At 45.2% G+C, this 17,679-nt stretch overlaps 2 protein-coding genes across 6 annotated transcripts in view; one reads left to right on the forward strand and one right to left on the reverse strand.

The window, feature by feature from the left end:
* Nucleotides 1–8,912, forward strand: part of atp8a2 (ATPase phospholipid transporting 8A2) — a 48,145-nt gene extending 39,233 nt beyond the window's left edge. For 3 of the 5 annotated variants that reach the window (XM_070852592.1, XM_070852594.1, XM_070852593.1), the window contains 5 exons: nucleotides 355–462; nucleotides 2,327–2,415; nucleotides 2,613–2,717; nucleotides 5,560–5,651; nucleotides 6,320–7,817. In XM_070852592.1, the coding sequence (XP_070708693.1) occupies nucleotides 355–462; nucleotides 2,327–2,415; nucleotides 2,613–2,717; nucleotides 5,560–5,651; nucleotides 6,320–6,414 (489 nt within the window). In that variant the 3' untranslated portion in view covers nucleotides 6,415–7,817. Of the gene's footprint in view, nucleotides 1–354; nucleotides 463–2,326; nucleotides 2,416–2,612; nucleotides 2,718–5,559; nucleotides 5,652–6,319; nucleotides 7,818–8,807 lie in introns of those variants that run through there. The other 2 variants (XR_011585862.1, XM_070852595.1) reach the window with 2 other exon arrangements.
* Nucleotides 8,913–8,994: 82 nt separating this feature from the next.
* On the reverse strand, nucleotides 8,995–16,245 carry LOC139220761 (protein shisa-2). Its single transcript, XM_070852596.1, has 2 exons — nucleotides 15,329–16,245; nucleotides 8,995–10,789 (listed from the first exon to the last, which is right to left on the reverse strand). Exons 1-2 carry the CDS (start codon nucleotides 15,630–15,632, stop codon nucleotides 10,218–10,220), a joined length of 876 nt encoding a protein of 291 aa, XP_070708697.1. The 5' UTR covers nucleotides 15,633–16,245; the 3' UTR covers nucleotides 8,995–10,217.
* Between the last annotated feature and the right edge of the window lie 1,434 nt (nucleotides 16,246–17,679).

Below are 17,679 nucleotides of genomic sequence, written 5' to 3' on the forward strand. Positions count from 1 at the left end.
ACTCTGACCGTGATTTGGCTCCTCTCTACTGTTGGAGAGAGAGATTGGCAGGATGGACAGAAGGGCGCTGACACTTTTGTCCGTTCAGCTGTCCACACAAGAGCCTGGCAGTAATGAAGCAGGGTCCCACTGGAATTCACACAGTGTCCTCTTACAGCAGATCACAGAGAGCTGGATGAAGACAAGGGAAGGAGGGAGGGAAAGGTTGTGTATATTCGGATGAGCTGTATGTAAACTATTTGGCCTGACACTGTCTCTCTTCTCCGTCTCTTGATCTCCATCTTCTCCTGCGCTCTCTTTGTCTTTGCCATCCTCCTCCTTCTCTCTGTCTCTCTCTCTCTCTCTCTGTTGTAGTTTTCCCACCTGGCGGTATGGGGAAGCATGGTGCTCTGGATGGTCTTCTTCGCTGTCTACTCCGCCATCTGGCCCACCATCCCCATTGCTCCCGACATGCTGGGCCAGGCAAGTCCCCTTCCATAAACATGTGTCACTCATTTGAGTAACAGGGGGTGAAGGGGGTTAAAATAGCCCTTCCCTCTACATCTCTTTCCTTCACCCTCCATCACCTGCCCCTCCCTTGTTCTTGGTTGCCAATACATGGCGCCTCTAAGACTCACCTCTTGGGTGTTCCACGTCGGCACTGCTGGAGCCCCGGGGGAGATTTATGCCCCTCCAGCCCCTCTCACTAGGCTTCCTGCACCTGCTGCGTGTCACCCGAGCCCCCGGTCTTTTACTGCCCTCTGTGGAGGTGTTGACTCAAGAGGGTGGGCTGCTGCTGCTGCTGCTGCTGCTGCTGCTGCTGGTGGTGATGAGGGTCCAGTGGGGGTGAAGAGAATGTACATGCGGAGCCCTTGATTGAGAGACTCATTTTAGAGATTGGGAATCAGGGTGGGGTGAGGTGAGGTGCCCCACTGAGTGGGTAGAGGGGAAGGGAAGAGGGCCGTCTAAACTCCCCTCGGCCCATTAATTCAATTTGTGTCAGAAATCAGGAATGCGGTCAAATATCTCTGCAGCTGCTCAGTCTAACTGGGGAATGGTCAGAGACACTCAACCACCACCCCCAACCCTCCATCGTCCCCCCCTAACTACCCTATTACCTCTCTTATTTCCCCTGCTCCTGCTATCTATATTTCCATCTGTCCATGGGGGACGGGATGGAAAAGAGCTGTATATTTCTACTCAGAATAACTGTGTGTGTAAGTGTGCATATGAGACCTAATACACTATGTGTGTCCAGCTATTTGTAAGTTGTGTTGATTGTAAAGTGGTGGAGACCAGCAGTCTGTTTCTATGGATATCACATAGCAAAGAGAATCATTCAGCATGCTGCCATCCTAGCGTAAAGACCATGTGATGTAATGTCCAGCGCTGTAAAAATGAACTGTGTGCCTCTGTGTTTAGGTGTTTGTTGCAGACAGGAAGACAGACAGTATGTGTGAGTCCAGCTGGATCGTCTGCGACTTGGTTGTGATTCCAGCTGCTGCAGAGCATATTTCCTAATGATTTTCCGATTGATTTTCCCTGTTGCTTCTCCTTCTCTGGGAGCCAAATTGTCTCTATATCTCTGGACACAGGAAACACATGATATGGGCAATAAAGTAGTGGGAGTTGAGGATGCATGAAGTGTTTATGACTATTAACTCAAACATTCACGCCTAGAGACAAAGACTTAGGCTTGTGAAACACCACAGAGCTCTTGCAGAGGAGCAACAGGAGATATTAGGTAAGACAGCGAAATTGGAGGGGTTTACAGTAACAGGCGGGGACAAGCAACAGAAGATAGTCCCTAATAATGAAAGGATGTTGTGAAAGAGTAAGATTGGAGGGAGCCACAGGAGAAAGAGAAGTGTAGGAGTAAGAGGCAAGGAGACAGACAGACAGACAGACAGACAGACAGACAAATTGAGACAGTGGTTAGATGCCTGATTAATCTCTGGAGACAGGCTGAAGGTCAAAGGTCAAAGAGGCTGGCTGCAGCTGGCCTGCAGAGACAGGTAGGGGGGGATTTGTGGTTACTCACCAGCATTTTTATCATTTAGCATCATAGAGGCATTGTGTTTCAGCTGTGGGAATACTGTGTTAAATCCAGCTTTTGCTGTAGACATGGGGTGTGAGAAAGCTGTGTAATGTTTGGCTGAGGTATTCATCTCTGGCTAACTATATTTTTTTCTATGTCAGGAATGGCTTCTAATGTGCTTTGTCTCACATTTCTCTCTGCCTTTTCCACATGCGTCTCTCTGTGCTCGTCGCAGAGAAAAATGACTCAATGCTCACTTTGAATTAATATACGAGTGAAATAAATGGAGCCTGTGTTTTGTCATTGCAGGCTGGCAGGGTGATGCAGTGTTGGTACTTCTGGCTGGGCCTGGTCCTGGTGCCTACTGCGTGTTTACTCAAAGACTTCGCTTGGACCGCGTAAGTAGAGCACATTTAATATAAATACATGGGGAATCCATACAGAGACTATTTAACTTAACCCAAGCGTTTACATAACCCATATTGAGTCTGTGTCAACACTTACGCACACTTTATATTATGAATCACATGTGTCTGCAAAGTAAAACACTCAAATGCTCCTCCATGGGTCTGATGAGCTTATTTCTGCTCTGCAGCACACGTCGCAGTGTGAGGAAGTCTCTTCTGGAGGAGGTGCAGGAGTTGGAGGCTCGGGCCGTCGACCCAGGGGCAGCTGTACTTAGGGATGCCAGCGGCCGCAGGTATATACAGCATACCACAAAGCATCATGGGATCTCACCTGCAGTCATGTCCAGTTTTATGTGTCAGTTTCTTCCATTGTTTTTGTTTCGTTTAAGTAGTTATTCATTTATTGAGTTGCATCAAATTTAATACGTGTTCCTAATAAAGTGGCAAGGGACCGCATGTTCCTGTACATGTGAAAATAAATGGTATTTCTTACTCCACCGGTGGCACCGTCCACAGGGCTGAAGCCAAGGCTGAGGTCCCGTAGCACCAGAGCTGTCACATGATCACAGAGGTAGTTTCTGGGTTTGCACTGTCCCACTGTGTGACCTGTGACCTCAAATGACCTGTGTGCCCCACTGCACGCTGCTTTGGAGTGACCCTCACTTGTTTTCCATTAACTGAGTTCACACCTCTCTCTGTTTATCTTTTAATCACTTGTTCCCCTCTGTATCATTTTTAAGTTTGATTTCTCTCCTCGTTTCCATTTTTTTCCCCATTCCTCCACTCCTGGATTGCTTCATGCTGTAGATGGATCAATTTGAACTGCTGCACTGATCTGGTGTGTCTTCTGGATTTGTCTGTAGTTTCCTGGCTGTGATTTAGCTGTGTGTATCGTGTCAGTAGAGCTGTGTTAGAACCGACTAAACTGTTTAGTTTTGGGGGAACTTTATCTACCATGTAGATACAGTAAGTACTTAGGATTGCAGAGCCATGACCATTTTCTAGGAGTGGTGGAAAGTAACAAAGTACACAATCCTATTTCCATTCATGCTGGTTTATACTTATATACTTTATACTACTTATTTTACTTCTACATTTCTTTGACAGCTTTACTTTCTAGGTTCTAATTTCAGATACGAAACATGATCCACAACTAAAATTAAGTTTCTTTTCTAAAAGATAAAAAGTCACTGCAAAATATATAAAGTGTTAAGATAAATCTCACCCAGCTACAACATTAAAATGTAGTGTATATGTTAATGCAACACAAATAAGAATCCGTTAATATAATATAGATAAATAGTTTGCATTCATTCTTTCCATTCTCCATGATGAGTGCTTTTGCTTTTGATACTTGAAGCATAGTTTCATGATATTACTGCTTAATTTGAATTGAATGCAGGGCTTACTTGTAACAGAGCATTTTTACAAGGTGGCGTTAACACTTATTTTATTAAGTCTTTTCCACCATTTTTTTGCCAGTAAGGATTACAAAGAGCTACATACTATTCTATTATGGTCACTTACTGTAATAAAGAGTCAGATGAGACTGAGTCACCAAGACAAGCTGCTTTCTCAAAGCAGTTTGGTCTTTTAAAAGAGCTGGAGAGGTATGTTTTCAGGTTGGGGAGGGAAGGGTGGGTTACCACACTGCTGCTCCTGACCCCTACGCAGGGCCCCGTCCTGGACTGACCCTGCTTTAAACCCAGGAAAGCAGCACTGGATCCTTGGGGCCCTCTCCGTTTAGAATAAGAGAAGTAAAGTAGCGGTGGGCAGAGAAGCAGTGGAGCAAAATGAAAACGAGCACATCTGTGTTTGTAGTTCCTGCGGAGGTCCTGGGGTAGGCATGGGAACAGGGTGGAAAGGTAGAGTAGGGGAGCGTCTCGAGGGATGAGTTCAAATGAAGCACATCCTTGGGCCTTTTTGAATCAGAAGGTAGCGAGAAAGGACGACTGGAGTCGTACTCAAGCATGAGCCTTCCATTTATTTGTCCAGTCACCATTTAGTCTTTTTTCAGTCAGTCAGCGCTGTCATCTTTCGAACAGACATAATTTTTTTTGGCCAAAGACCTCTTGAGCAAACCTCAGAGCACCTCACTTTTTTCTTTTTTTTGACAAACACTCCAGTGAAGGTTCCCAACAGTCACATACAGTATTAAGAATTTCCTAACTGCCTGATCCAAGGTTTAACCTTGGGAAGGCTGGCTGTGGTCCATAAGTACTCCATTGATCATCATACGTTCCAGGGAAACCCCTCTTGTGTGTATTTAATGCTCCATTGGCAGATTAATCTTGAAAATGCGTTCTTCCAAATAAAACTGGCTAAACTTTGTGACGTGGCAATCGGTGATCCTGGTGTCCCTGTATTTACATCTAGCGTCTAATGACTTTAAGGGCTGTAATGACAGCGATAAGACTTCAGAGAAGCATCGGACTAAATAAATTTGTGCGTGTGTGTGCATGCATTTCTGTGCAATATCTGGAAAGGCCTTCGTTATTTTTGGTCACGGGAGGAGAGGAGCCGTGACGGCGTGTGGTCTCAGAACAGAGGATCCAGTCTTCTTGGAACCGAGGGGGAAGAAGAGGAGAAGGGTGGGGAGCAGAGGGGCTGAGGAATAGTTTACTGTGGATGTCCTGTTACCCTGCAGACAGTTTATGACTTACTGTTGGATTAAATTTGATGTCAGAAACAGTCAGTATCAAATCCACCTCCTACCAGCGTTCTGGTCTCAAACACGCTAAGTTAGCTCATTGATCCGTGTGTTTCTATGTTGATCCGTGAAGGAGGAATTTACTTTTGGCTTAAGTCCTTCAATGTTTTGCTCAAGGACAGCTGAAGGTTGAAATTCTGTCTTTAATCATCCTGCTGCCTCAAATCTGTGTGTAGTTATAACATTATATTTTGACATGTCTCATAAAAGCAGTTAAACCTGCCACTGCTCATAACTGGAAGCGGCAAAGTAAGAGAAGCACAGAGAAATGTGTACACTGATTACAGAAATCCTTCCCAGTAGCTAGTGCTGTGTTGTGAAAGTAGAGTGAGTGAGTGGCGGCGATTCTCTCTTTACTCACCAATAATTGAGTGGTTATGTGCTGTCACAGTGGACTGACTGCTCATTCTCTCCTTCCTCTGCAGTCTAAACGAACGGGCCCATCTGCTGACAAGAGTCTTTAGGAAAACGCCTTCAAGTGTAGGACGCTCAAACTCGGTGCAGCAGACTGTGTCACGTAAGTGTCCTTTCCAAACAGATGAACTTTTTTGAAGTCCTGCTGCAATACACACTTTAACACTGCCACATGACATCCAGATATTATCGATCATCACAGTCGATTCATTAACATGTAAGAGCAAATGTTGCTTCAATCTTTCTTCCGTCTGTCTCATTACTTGCAGTAGTCTTGAAAACACATATTTAGCCTCCTAGTCAATGCACATTCTGCTAGTATGAATTAAGGATGTAGACAAAGAAGTCCGATTGATTTGATTTGATTTGTTTGCTTATGTTCTGGCAAATCATGCAGAGAATAAATGGGTGGGGAGAGAAAGCAACACTATTCCATCTTTCTGTCTCATGCAGCCCAGAAACAACACATTGTCAAAATGATTTCCAGACAATATTTGGCCAGGAACACACATGATGAGTGACCAGAACAATAGAAACCTCTGAACATAGTTGGGCGAACCAATAAAGACATCCTTTGTGAAACTTGAGTCAACATTATGGTAATTTTTCAGGCAGTGGTTTATGGCAGAAGTAAAAGTGCAGCCTCAAAATGTGAACTGACTTTGCACACAAACAACCAAAGTGCTAAGCTAAGCTAAGGTAAGTTGCTCTTGCACTGCACACGTCACACGGGTGTCCAATTTGAAGTTTTCCTCTTGTCTCGCCCTGCAGACGGCTATGCCTTCTCTCAGGAGGAGCACGGCGTGGTGTCCCAATCCCAGGTAGTGCGCTCCTACGACACCACCCGCCAACGGCCCAGCCTCTAGCCCCACCCCTGACCAAGGCTTCGGCTCACCGTAGCAACGGTTGTCAAGGCGACAGCGGAGACAGACTCATGTGACACCCTCACGCCGGGTGACCGACCCCTGCTGTGGCCTTACTGGAACTGTGACCTGACCCCTCGCCGGGGTGGGGGTCACGGTCGGGCGTGGAGGCCGTCGCTGGCGCGTGGAGGACTGACTTGAGAGAAGGGACCAGGCCGACTTAACGGAACAAACATTCAAACTCATACAAGCTGCACAAGCATGAGCAATCATATCCACGCACAGACATGACGAGTCAAACTCAGAGACTGCTGCTCATATCTGTATACCCCACAGACTGGGTTTGCTTCATGCTACTGTGTGTTTATGTGTGTGTGTGTGTGTGTGTGTGTGTGTGTGTGTGTGTGTGCGTGTGCATTCCAGTGTGTCTGTATCTGCCTGTGCATGTATGTCTGCACGCATTGGCGCTCCTGTGTTTGTGTGCATGTGTGTGTCGGCCCGTGTGTGTCTGCTTCCACGGTTCGCTCTCATCTCTCTCCTGAGGTGGGTTTAGCTAATCACTCATTGGGGGAGCGAGGGTCGTCAAAATAAACACACTGGCACACACATGCGCCAATGAGTTCCTTTTAAAGAGGGAGGGAAGGAAGCGCTGGTTGAGGACTGCCAGAGCTCTGCACCACAGCTACCCCCCCTCCCAATGTTCCTCCCCTGTCCCATCGCAGCACCAAGCCTCACTGCCAAACACCACAGAGATGCCACTGAGGCAAAACGCTCACGCCAAACTGGACCACCACCCTGCTGCAACTCCTCCTTCCCCACCGGTACGTCCTCTTGCTTATCCCTCCCTTCACTCCTTCCTTCCTATCTCTCCATCTCCTAGCAGCTCTGCAGCCTCCACGTCTCTCCTCCTCTGCGGCACATCTCCATGTCTTGGCTGGTTTAAAACAAATCCACTTTGTTTCCTGTTGTTTCTGACCGCTCCTGTGATTCCTGATGCCGCCCGTCTCGTGAGCCTGGCATTAGAGCTTCCTCCTTCAGTTCTGTTGGATTTCTTTACTGGACTCTTTCTTTCTTTTTTATTAAAGTGGACATTAATGTGTATGTGTTTATAATTTTTTTTTCCTCTTTTCATTAACGCCTGTTTTTGTACTCATATGTGGAGACATGTCTTAGAGGGAATATTTTACTTGAACTAGTGCTAATAGGCATCCAAAATGAAGGGATCTGATTGAGACACTCGCCTGGATCATGTGTTTTTCTGGCTCTGGGATTTGTCTGAATGTAGAGTCCATTGTCTGTGTGCTCTGTGTTGAGGACACTCTGGTTAAGGAATGCAAGACTGAAAGGGTGAGAGAGGGGGGTTGTCCATCCAAGTCCTAATCATTAAATCTAATCAATCCATGGCCTGACTAAATGTCTGCGTGTCTTGATTGTAAGCTATCCACTCATGCAGCCAAGTGGGTGACTACAGTGTGGCGGTAGGAGTTTGGTTTACATTTTCTGAATCAAAAAGGCTTTATTTATACAAGAGATGCATATGATTTCATATAATACCAGACTCAAACCTCTCCCACGCTCCCTCTTTAAGCTCAAGAGAGTCCGTTTAGACGGACTGTTTGCCGATTAATGCCCCCTCCCTCAACACACTTGAGTCCAACTGGAGATCCCTTTCCCACCCACCTTCCTGGATGCGGCCCAGCCCAAACCGACTACAGCTGCTGCAGTATGGAGAATCCATCGGGCCGAGCAGGAGCCAGAGAGTCATTTATGCTTTTCAACTCCTCCCAAGTGACTCCCCATCGGCCCGCTCCGCTTTCCACATTACTGTAGCTGAGTTTCTGGAGGAGCCTGCCAAGACTACACCTCCACATCGGCATAGTTTTAAACTGCCCATTGTTGTGGTTTATTGTTCCTCCTGTCTCCTCCTGAGTCGGGTGATGTGACAGGTATTCCCCCCCCTGTCCTCTGTGGGTGGTAGAGCTGTCTGTGAATGGGTGTAATTAGTGTTTCTAATAGCTTAACTATGAGTGTTTGTCTTTCAAGAGGATTAAGAATTCGAGACAGTTCTGTGTGCAAAACCCATTCACCACACATTTGTTTTTTGTGAATCCCGTCTCCAAGTGTGTGTATGTAAATATCACTCAGCTAGAGCAGCTATAGCAGCAGAAAGCTGCTTTCAAAGCACAAAGCATTTCTTATTATAGGTTTATGGGAGTAGAAGGTGATAAAATAATGAAGCATAAGCTGCCAACACACTGCTTTCTGTTTAAAAGTTGTTTATTTTTTAGAATTCATATGAAAAATGTCACCCCTGCATCAAATTGGACCAATTTTCATACATCATTTTACAAATACTCTTGTTTTGTCACACACAAGCTGCCTACTGTATCTTACAGATATTGTGCTGGGAGTACGGATGAGGTACACCAACATACCGGCTTCAGCACTATGGGACATCTCAGGCTGCACGCTCAGTGGAGCAGCACATTCCTCAAGTTGCATGTTACAGAGTTACCAGCGGCCCAGCTGCACAACAGCACACAGAACAGCTGAAAAAAGGTGACTTGTACTTGTTTTTTCCAGATTAAAAAACTAGTAACTGCCTTTCTGTGCCTTTCTTAAGTGGAAAATAATGACTCAAAGCTGCCCTGGAGCTGCCGGTGCCCTCCGTTAACGCACTGAACTGTGGGAGTGTTAAATACACACACACGCACACACACCTCTCACAAGAGAGAGGTGAACAAGGCAGTTGGCAGAGTTTTTTCGCTGGATAATTAACTCTGTAATCTTCAGAGAGCTGCCTCTCACTCTTCTGTCACACACTCACACTTGTCAGGTACATTAACTCCCAGTCTTGCGTGAATATTAAAATTTTTGGGGGTCTGTTTGTGTTTCCACTCAGGGCAGTTGAGTTCTTTTTTTTTTTGTGATTTTTCTTTTTGGGTGGCAGGAGGAGGATTGTATAGGGCGGAGCGTCACAGTCTACGTCCTGTGTTCACTTCATTAGAGTTTAAATGGTCTACAGGGAGATTGCGACTGCCTTTCACATCACACCACCTGCATTTCCCATTACACGCAGTTCACTCACAGTTACTCATACGACCACATCCCTCCACACTTCACACTAACTCACACACACATACAGTATAAACATCTTTTCACATGCTTTCTTTCCTCATACTTTCAACGCAAACAAACATATTGTATTGTATAAACCACTCACAACCATTCACAAGTGCAGATGTGCACATGGCATAAACACAGCATGTGGTCATAAGTCGTTTTTTTTTTTTTCCTTTTTTTGCTTGAATATCCACTTTTCATAAAGTTCACTGCCATAAATCATCCAGTCATCACTCATTCCAGCACATGTAAGCCAACAAATCCTTTTTTTCACTCTCTCGTACACATGCACATCCACATCCACGCAAACACAAACACATACACATACACAGTCTTGACTGTAGCTGCAGGCTGCAGTCAGCTGTGCATCATCCCCCATCTGAGCTGTTTGACCCTCCGACATACAGTTTTGTCTTTGCATCAAGACAGAAAATTGCTAATGTGATCCATCTTACCCCATTATAGGCTAAGCTGGGCTCATTCCAACTTGCCAAGAGACCATATGACACACTAAACAGACGCACACCACACACAACAGCAACGGCTTTCATGTCCTTCATGTGAGTCTGACTCCCTGCCTTTCTTTTTCCATTCTGGCAGCGTCCCCAAAGGGTCTCTGGCACAGCCCTCACAGGTTAAACTTCACAACAAAGTGGCAGAGTGGTCTGCAGGTTGGTCCCTCATCACACAGTCACTGGAGGGTATTTCTGGTCACTGGTGGCACTGGACCCACCGGTTAGAGGAGGGCAGGGGGACTGGAGGGGTCTGTATCCTCCCTGAGTGGGGTCCATGAAGGTTGGGGTAGGGGACACAGGGTGGGCGTAGCCGATGTACTGTGGGTGCAGAAACTGTCCCTGGTGAGGCATGATTTGTGTGGCTTGCTGACAGTTGAGTACGGAGAAGTTAGTGGGCATGTTGACGAAGACGCTGGCATCGGGGGGCAGGCAGCAGGAGGCCTGAGCCCGCATGAGAGGAGGGGGGCCAGGACGGGGCGCAGCAGGCGGGGCGGAGGAGCTGGACGAGGTGGCTGTGCTGGACTGGCGGGATGATGACCCTCTGGAAGTCCCTGCACTGGCCATCATAGGGATTGTCTCCAAAAGGCGACCACCACCAGCCCCGCCTCCTGACGCACCTCCCGTCGACAGCTCCTGTTTGGGCCGGAGGCAGCGGCAGCAGCACACAGCAATCACAGAGCCCACCAGGATGAAGGCTACAAACACTGAGCCCACAATCAGGAAGGGCACATAGATGGGCACTACAGAGAGACAGAGCAAAAACACACATTTAAAAAAGGCTTTCCAGGCAAAATATTGACACATTAAACTTCAAAGCCCATCTTGCTTTTCTGCACAGGCAAATCTCCTACATGTGAGTGGAGATTGGGTGAGACAGTCAAACAAAAACTGAGCAGAGAGGAGTGTTTGGACTTGAGTAGAAGAATGAGAGGTAAACTAGGAGTGCGTCCCCAGGGAGCCCCGGGCTCTCATTAGCAGTTATTAACTTTGTTTTGATCTGTTTTAATCCTCAAGCACCCTGCTGTGTCCCCAGCCGCCTCGACCCTGCAGACCTGTGTGTGTGTGTGTGTGTGTGTGTGTGTGTGTGTTTGCACGGGTGACATTCTTCAGGCCGACTGCCAGCAGATATTTGTGACCCTTCTTTTTTCCTCAGCTATTTATGAGAGCAACCCTTTGAAAATAAGTTACTCAAGTTGAACTACAGTACTTGGCCTCTGCTTAAAGAAGCGTATTAAAGTTGACTGATTTAATGTAGCTGAATGGGAGGTTATTCAGCCCTTTAAATCAAAGGAGTGAGCCAATTCCTTCTAGCTGACCTTTTTCATTGTTTTTGTTTAAAACAGCAAATCAGACTAACGCTCACGATTCCACCAATCGGAGCCTCATTTGCTGGGTCAAATAACAGAGACATCACTAAACAGGTAAAAATCTTGACAGTTTTATACATCATGATCCCAGTGCCAGTGAGCAGGAGAGGCTCCAAAAACAACTTTGAAACATGATCAACAATAACTTTCCTTAAAGAAATGGGGGGTTTTTGCAGCGAAGGCACAGATTGAATGTTCGTTGGCAGTAACGGCGTCACAGGCCAGATGAAGTCACTTCTGCAGTTTTTTTCCTCACTCGTTCATTCCCATGCTCATTCGCACAAACACCTTACAAACACAATGACGACCATGTTAGATTATAAGTGATTAGTTGTGTTTTATTGTTCCCACAGGGTGTAGTTATTTTCCGCTTTGAATGTGCCCATGTGTTATGAGGTGTAACTGTATGCCAAAAAGAGAGAGGTGGCAGCTGGCTCCAGTTTCCTTTTGTCTCTTTGAAATACATCCATAAGGCCTTGAGAAACTTTTCAAAATGCTCATCAAAAAGTAGCAGGGTATTAAAAGGATTACTGCGTGAGACTTGTTAAGAGCTGGAGGACATTCATCGGCTGAGGCGGTAAGTCCAGGTGACAAAAGACATAGGCCAGCGGCAGGGGAGGCCGGGACACGGTGACATGGGACCTTGACCCATTTCCCTTTGACAAGAAGCGGTGTCAACTTCAGAGGCCAATGCACCTCACAGCTACACACGTCCCTGTAAACAGGTTTTAACAGGAACTCCGTTACGGCAGCACATATATAAGTTACAAGAGCAGAAATGTCCCAGGGAGCCTTTGACTGCCCTCTTTTCCTGCACTTATATGGCCTCCGCCTCAACATCCGTGCCTCCACTCCCTTTTTCTGCATGGCCGACGAGGATTAGTAATTGCAAAAACTTTCGTCTTGAGTTGCTTCATCCCTACTTTCACTGTGTAGCTCCTTCCCAAAACACTGTACTGTAAATTAGTGATGGAGAGGGGAAAAAAGTACCATTTGAAGTTCAGCAAATAGCAAGGTGGACGAAATGCTCAGATCCAGTAAAAATACCATAACATCAATCTAAAAACACTTCATTACAAGTTAAAGTCTTCCTCTAGTAAAGGTATGGACGTATTATCAGTAAAATGTACCTAAAGTATAAAAAGAACCCATCAGAACTCATTATGCAGAAAATTAGTGAGTGATATATGATAATATATAGTTATACAGTGGGTAACTACTTTATATACTGCTGGGCAGATCACTCCAATGGTTCTAAACCCAGGGGTTGGGCCCCCTCCTAAAGGTCACAAGATAAATCTGAGAGGTCATGACCAGTGTAGGACAGAAGGGTCTGCAGGCATGCTAGCAGCTCTGTTGTACTGAAGTAAAATGTGACCTGGAGCTAAATATCAGAATGCTAACATGCGAGCAGGTATAATATGCTCTCCATTGTAGTTTAGTGTGTAAGCATGCTAACATTGGCTGATTGGCACCAAACCCAAAGCACTTAAAGTTGAGTTTTAATCATTAAAGTGTGTCTTTATGATGACATTAAATGACAGTTAACCTGCTGGTGGCGCTACAGGAAAAGTCAGGGGATCACCAGAGTCATTATGATTCATCCTCTGGGGACCATGAGTGCAGGAAAATGTCTGGACAAAATAATGTAAATGTATCAGATAACTGTTGAGATATTTCAATCTGTTGGCATTAACACAAGCACTGCTAAAAACTCAAATTTACTAGACAACATTGTTTAGACTTCTTGGACTTTTGTTGGTTTTACCTCTTTGGGCCTCTAACAGTTATTTAGATGTGAATCGTCCCTCTTTGGAGAGCTGCTAACAACCTATAGACATCTGAAACATGGCAAAGAGGTTTTATGCTTTTATGAAACGGGTCACAAGCCAAAAAAGTTGGGAACCACTGGTCTAATATGTAACAGTGTGTTGTACTTCATAAGCTTATAATTTATTTTTAAATGTAGACTCTTAAGTAACTACAGTTGTCAAATAACTCAAGTTAAGTAAAAACTACAATATTTCCCTCTGAATTCTAATGAATATAGAATAAATGGAAAGTAAAGTACAAGTACCTTAAAATGGAACTTAAGCAGAACACATGGATAAATGTAATAAGTTACTTTCCTTCACTGAATCAAATCTGGAAAGCTGTTGTGTCAAATTCAGGAGTAACCTGTTTACTATTTTTAAGAAAGAGACTTTCTTTCTTTACCTCTGTCCTCTGTGTAATTTTCTCATCTTGTGCACATGGTGGTAGAAACCCTCCCATTGTTCCCTGTCACTCTTCCACACCTGTCGCTGCAGTTGAGCTGTGGCAGCCATGCTGCACAGTAACAGCAGCCCCCTCTCTTAAGCCCTTGTTTTGGGCACAGTCTTTGTGGCCGAGCCGGCTGGACTCTCCCTCGTCTCCCTCGGCTCTCCCACGGGCATTCTCCTGTTCCTAAATACCATATGCTCCTTCATGTTGAGCACATTAATAATTTCCTGCCTGTTATCCATTGACAGTACACTGTGTATCTTTCCTGGATGATTAATAGGCTGCAAGTGTATGAAAAATGAATGAAATGCCCAAACTGAACCAGGGCTCCAAAGAAAGAAAAAAAAAAAACACTTTCTCTTTTCTTAGTGGCGAAAAAGCTGCTTTTCTTTAAGTTATTTTGGCTGGAGGCCACTGAATGAAATGTATATACCTCTTCCTGCAGTGATAAGGCATGATAGTCTTAGCAAATGACAGATTATGGCTGGAGGTCCAAAAGAGGGCATAATATCCTCCAGGGAGACATAAAGTAAGCCTGTGTTGCCTTTTCCCTCAGATGTAGTTTATTTCCTCTGTTTTTCTGCAGTGCTCTTATCCTCTTGTTGATCTTTTATCCATGACATGATGCAGCTTCAAGGTGCTTTATGGTAGATTAACTCATGGGAATGTGTGCAATGATGAATGTGGAGGAAGAAGTTTTTATTGGTATTTAATCAACGACATGAGCTGGAAGTGATATGGGTTATAGTTTGCCTTTACTGTTGGTAAGTTGCCTCTCCTGGATGCAGTTTCTTTACATGTGTATGAGTGTGTTGTATGAGGCAGGCCTGGGTGTGAATCCCATGAACGCCCACAGACACCAGGGAGAGACTTTGGTGAGGGATTACAGGAGGAAAGGGACTAGGAAATGATACATAACTCGATTTGTGTTTTTTTTTATGAGCAGAGCTGTCAGCGCATTTGCTGAGCCACTGTCCAAGATCCGGTCAAGTCCAAACTTGATCCCCGTGGGGACAGCGTGATCTGAGCCCGGCCCCTCTTGCACTGTTACAGGCCAGAACAAACACAGCTATTTATAAGTGCAGCACGGCACAGTTTGCCATTTGTGAGTGCAGTTTGCTGGTTTTTTGGAGGAGTCTGCTGCTGTCTCCTGTGCAGCTGTCGTTGCCAACCGGCACAAGCAGCAGATGAACCTTTAACGGGGAGATCCTGCGGGACTGTTTGGTTTATGAGAGGAAACTGAGCCTTGTAACAGGTCTGCAATTTAATATATCAGGTTTAAGACATCCTGTGCGTGCGCCTCGGGCATGGCGTTAATCTGTATTTATTTATAAGCCAATTTAACCAGCAATAAACCTTAAAAACAAAAGTTAAACTGAGACTAACACTGACGACTACGCTGAAGCAACAGGTCATTTGGTTTGAGTACATTGTTTTGGGGATATTTCGGTCTCTCTCTGACATAAATCATGTGTGAAGACCCCACTGTAAAAAAAAAAAAAAAAGGTGGCTTCTTAGTGACCGTCCCTATGCTCCAAAACGACCTCCCAACAACATTCAGGCCAACAGAATCACAAATCGTTACTTTTCTTGCACGCTTTTCTCGTCGTGTTTGCCCTGGAAGAAACAGTAGAAGTTAAGGGTATATACCTGCTCCGGAGTCTTTGTTCTCCTTGCTCTCTGCCCCGGGCTCCTGAGCCTGGCGGTCGTTATCGCAGCTCCCCTGATCCAGCCGTGCGTCCGTGCTGGAGCAGCAGTAGCGCAGCTCGCATTTCCCGCAGCAGATGATCGCGTCCTCCGCGTCGATCTTCTCCGGGCACTGAAACCCTTCTTTCCACGCGCCTTGGGAGTCGTGCCAGCCGTGGCAAAACTCCCCGCTGGCTTTCACGTCGATGATGACCAGGAGTAGGGTCACAATCACGGTGACAGTCATCGGGAAACCTCCTCCCCACATCCTCAGCCAGGTGGCCCGCGGCCGCACGCTGGCGCACTGAAAGAGACAGAGAAGCTTTCTCTCTCGGGGGTCTACCCAACCTGGTGAGTGGAGTGATGTGGTGGATCAGGGCGAAGCAGGGAGCTGAGGGGATGAAGTGAGGGAGCCACAAACCACTTAGAAGCTGTCATTTGTTAGAGGAATCCCGTGCGTAAATCAGATCCAACGTCTCCAAAAGTGACTCCGGAGTGTGGGTGATTATCCTAGAGGTGTGCAAAGCTGAAAGTAAAATAGTCACAGGGTCTCTGGAAATGACACAGCCGTAAGCTTAACTGATACTCCAGTTGTAAACGTTCAGGGCTCTTGTTAAATCCAGTATGGAAAGACTAAATGATCTCCTCTGGCACCGCAGCGAGGCTGTTCATGTCTCCCTCTGACTCTTCACATGCCTCTCCACAGGGATGCAGAGGAACCAACTCTTGTAGCCTGATCCATGCTGCAGTCACTCCTGAGACCCCTCACCGCCAGCTCTGTGCGCAAAGATAACTTTTCAGACTTGTGTGGCTCGGTCTGCATCGTTGGGCATCAGGAGTTGGTCAACCAAGTCCGGGTCAGTCTGTGGCCCGATTAAACTAAAGCGCGCAGAGTCTTTCCTGCTTCGCGTCAGAGTGAGAGGGGCGTGTAAAGAGTCAGGGGCAAACACACATTCCCCTTAATAGAGCAATAAATCGTAGGGACTACCAGTGTCAAGACGCAAAGGGTAACATACAGCTTCCGGTTTAAACCTGTAGAATAAAACCCTGAAACAGAATAAAAATGTCCAATCTTTATGTGGTACTTTTGAGAGCACCAAAGTGAAATTTGAATATAATTTTTAAAAATCGAATTATTTGTTACAGCTAATAGAAAATGCAAAAAAGTAATTCTTTTTTTCCAGACTCTTTTGTGATTTCTTTTAGCACATTTCAGCTCTATTTTTTGTAATTTCAGATCTACTTAAGAGAAGAAAAAAAGGAAAACTCATTGTGCTAGACTTTCATCAAGTAAAACAGGTCTAGGGACCCAGACTTTGTTCTTAGAAAATAAAGGTTTTTGCAAGTTAGAGGAGAGTGTGCGGGAGTTTTCCTTTTTTCTTCTCTTGTTTGGACATTTTCTCTTACGCACGTCCACAAAAACCTAAGGTGTGAATGAACCTTTTTAGTTAAGATCTATATAACATCTACATTGATTGCCTATACTAGCCATCAGTTGTGGGTATATTTGATTGCGAATCATTCTAATTTGAGTGGAAACTTTTAAGTCACCAACGAAATATACGCTAAATCCACACTTTTATTTTGAAAGCAAGCAGCGGTCAAATGTTGTCGCTGCAGCTTCTGTCATCGCTCCACACCAGAGATTTGGAATAATTACCCCGAAGTTGAGTGAAACCTCTCCAGGCTGAGCTTTGTGCTGAATGACTGACAGCTGACACTGAAGCAGCGGAGGGTTTTGTGCTTTGGTGCCTGCAGACTTTCCTGCTCTGCTCACACCAGCAGGGATTCACATGGTGACACTGACACCTAGTGGAGCCACACCAGACAAACCAGATGAGACAAATCTGAAACCTGGTGTTTCAAGGTGACTTATTTTGAGGAAAACTTGACTTATATGTGATATAAAGAATCATAAAAGCCCCACATGTAAAAACAATCAAAAGTCCAACACAATTATTATTATAATAATTTATTTTTTTAATTTGCTCAAGTACTGTACTTCATTACAATCGTTTGAAGCTCCTGTACTTTAATTGGGTAATTAAAGCTTGTGCCATTGGATGAGCTTATAAAGTTCAGTGCATTGCTATGGGTTAAACTTATAGTATACATTGCATGTGCATACTTTAAATGTGCCCTTACCTTAGAGTTATAAGAGATGCATCCGCAATGATTACTGAATAATAACATATGTAAGAATAAAACACTGTTTTGGGCCATTCTGCTCTATAAGAAGAGATTTTACTTTTGATACCTTAAGTCTCTACTCTGATACTCTTGATACTCTCTTACTTGTAATGGACTATTCTTAC

The sequence above is a fragment of the Pempheris klunzingeri genome, chromosome 21 (genome assembly GCF_042242105.1).
Source record: "Pempheris klunzingeri isolate RE-2024b chromosome 21, fPemKlu1.hap1, whole genome shotgun sequence".
Taxonomy (NCBI): Eukaryota; Metazoa; Chordata; class Actinopteri; order Acropomatiformes; family Pempheridae; genus Pempheris; species Pempheris klunzingeri.